The 1,333-nt window shown below is 50.8% G+C and overlaps 1 protein-coding gene across 1 annotated transcript, besides 1 other annotated feature; it reads right to left on the bottom strand.

The window, feature by feature from the left end:
• Positions 1 to 1,333, bottom strand: Tc00.1047053432995.9 (trans-sialidase, putative; the record flags this gene model as incomplete). The annotated part of the gene is made up of 1 exon (XM_797169.1): positions 1 to 1,333. A coding segment is annotated over one exon (1,333 nt), but the record flags the coding sequence as incomplete, so codon positions are not given.
• Positions 1 to 1,333: a sequence feature (areas not merged during assembly with more than two copies in the genome that could not be assigned to a particular haplotype).

Raw genomic sequence — 1,333 nt, 5'->3', positions numbered from 1 at the left:
TTGCCTTTGAGCCCCGTCCCCCACGTCTTATCCGCCGTATACGACAGTCCCATGGTATGATTGGAATTAGTGTCCGCCAACGTCGCAGTCAGTAGAGGTGTGTTCCCACTCGGAGTCTCTTCGATGGTCACCAACGCCACAAGTGTGAAGTTGTGGCTCAAGGATACATGACGCACATTATTAACCCGAGTGTTCACGGACCATGATACCCTGGAGCTAGGCTCCGTCAATTGAAATCCATATCTGACCTTCTTTGCATTAGGCGTCACCGTCGCATTCAGGCAAAGGTACTCGTCGTTCCACGTGCCATTGCTGGCCGTATCGGACAATACTGCCACCAGACCCGCCGTGGGTATAGAAACGCTGGAGAAGAAGGCGTCCTTTTTTGCCCAAGTACTGAGGACGGACTTGGTTGTGCTCAGTTCTCCCGTCAGACGAGAAAGCGACATGACACTGCCTTTATCGTTTTCCCTCTGCTGTAAAAGATGCAGATTGCCATCCGAGTGCAGCAGGTTGCTGGTGAACAACCAATTCATATCATCCCTCATGGCAACCGGTCCAACACAAAACGAGCGGATACTGTCCGTGACCCAAAGATAGAGCGCTCCTTCTGTTCCGTTCCCCAAGGCGTTCCCTCGCTGAGTGTACAGTATGACCTTCCTGCCCTCAATGGTCGCGGTGATGAGGGCTTCCACATAAAAGCTCCGATCCAAAATGGCTGCCGATTTTGACTTGGTCCACACGCCTGGGAGTGTCCCGATGGTCCCCGTCCACGTTGTCCCCATGTCACGCGACTCGTAAACCCTCTGGCCGTCCTCGCAATCAACAATCATGAGAAGTGATCCCTCCCATTCGGTGACGCGGGAGTTAGAGCATTTCGCAGGAGACGTTCCATTCGAAAGCATCCAGTTTGCGCCGTCGTCCGTCGAATAAATAATCATGGAATAATCGTCATTATCATCAAACGCAACCACGGGAAACACGAGCGTGCCATTGTTCATCAGAACACCTGAGCCACCAGAAGGAAAAAATCTCTCAAATTTACTTTCGTAAGAAGTAGCGGAAATGTTCACGCTTAACAGCAATTTGGGCGCACCCCATTCAATCCGTTTACTCGGCTCGCCGCCCGTAGAATTCGTGACAGTACCCACAACCAGTTTAAGGTCCAATCCGTCGCAATAAAATTTCCCGTATGAATACGACCAAAGAAAGCTTTCCGAAAGAAGAAACACCTTATTGCCCTTCGCAATTGTTGTCGGTTGGTGCACACTAACCAAACTTTGTTCTTTTGCCTCCGTTGCAGTAAGCACGGTGTGTGCCCTCCATGTACTTT

Source organism: Trypanosoma cruzi, genomic scaffold, assembly GCF_000209065.1.
Source record: "Trypanosoma cruzi strain CL Brener 1047053517165 genomic scaffold, whole genome shotgun sequence".
Lineage (NCBI taxonomy): Eukaryota > Euglenozoa > Kinetoplastea > Trypanosomatida > Trypanosomatidae > Trypanosoma > Trypanosoma cruzi.
Note: the sequence above shows the minus strand (reverse complement) of the source record. Positions and strands in the feature narration are given on the sequence as shown.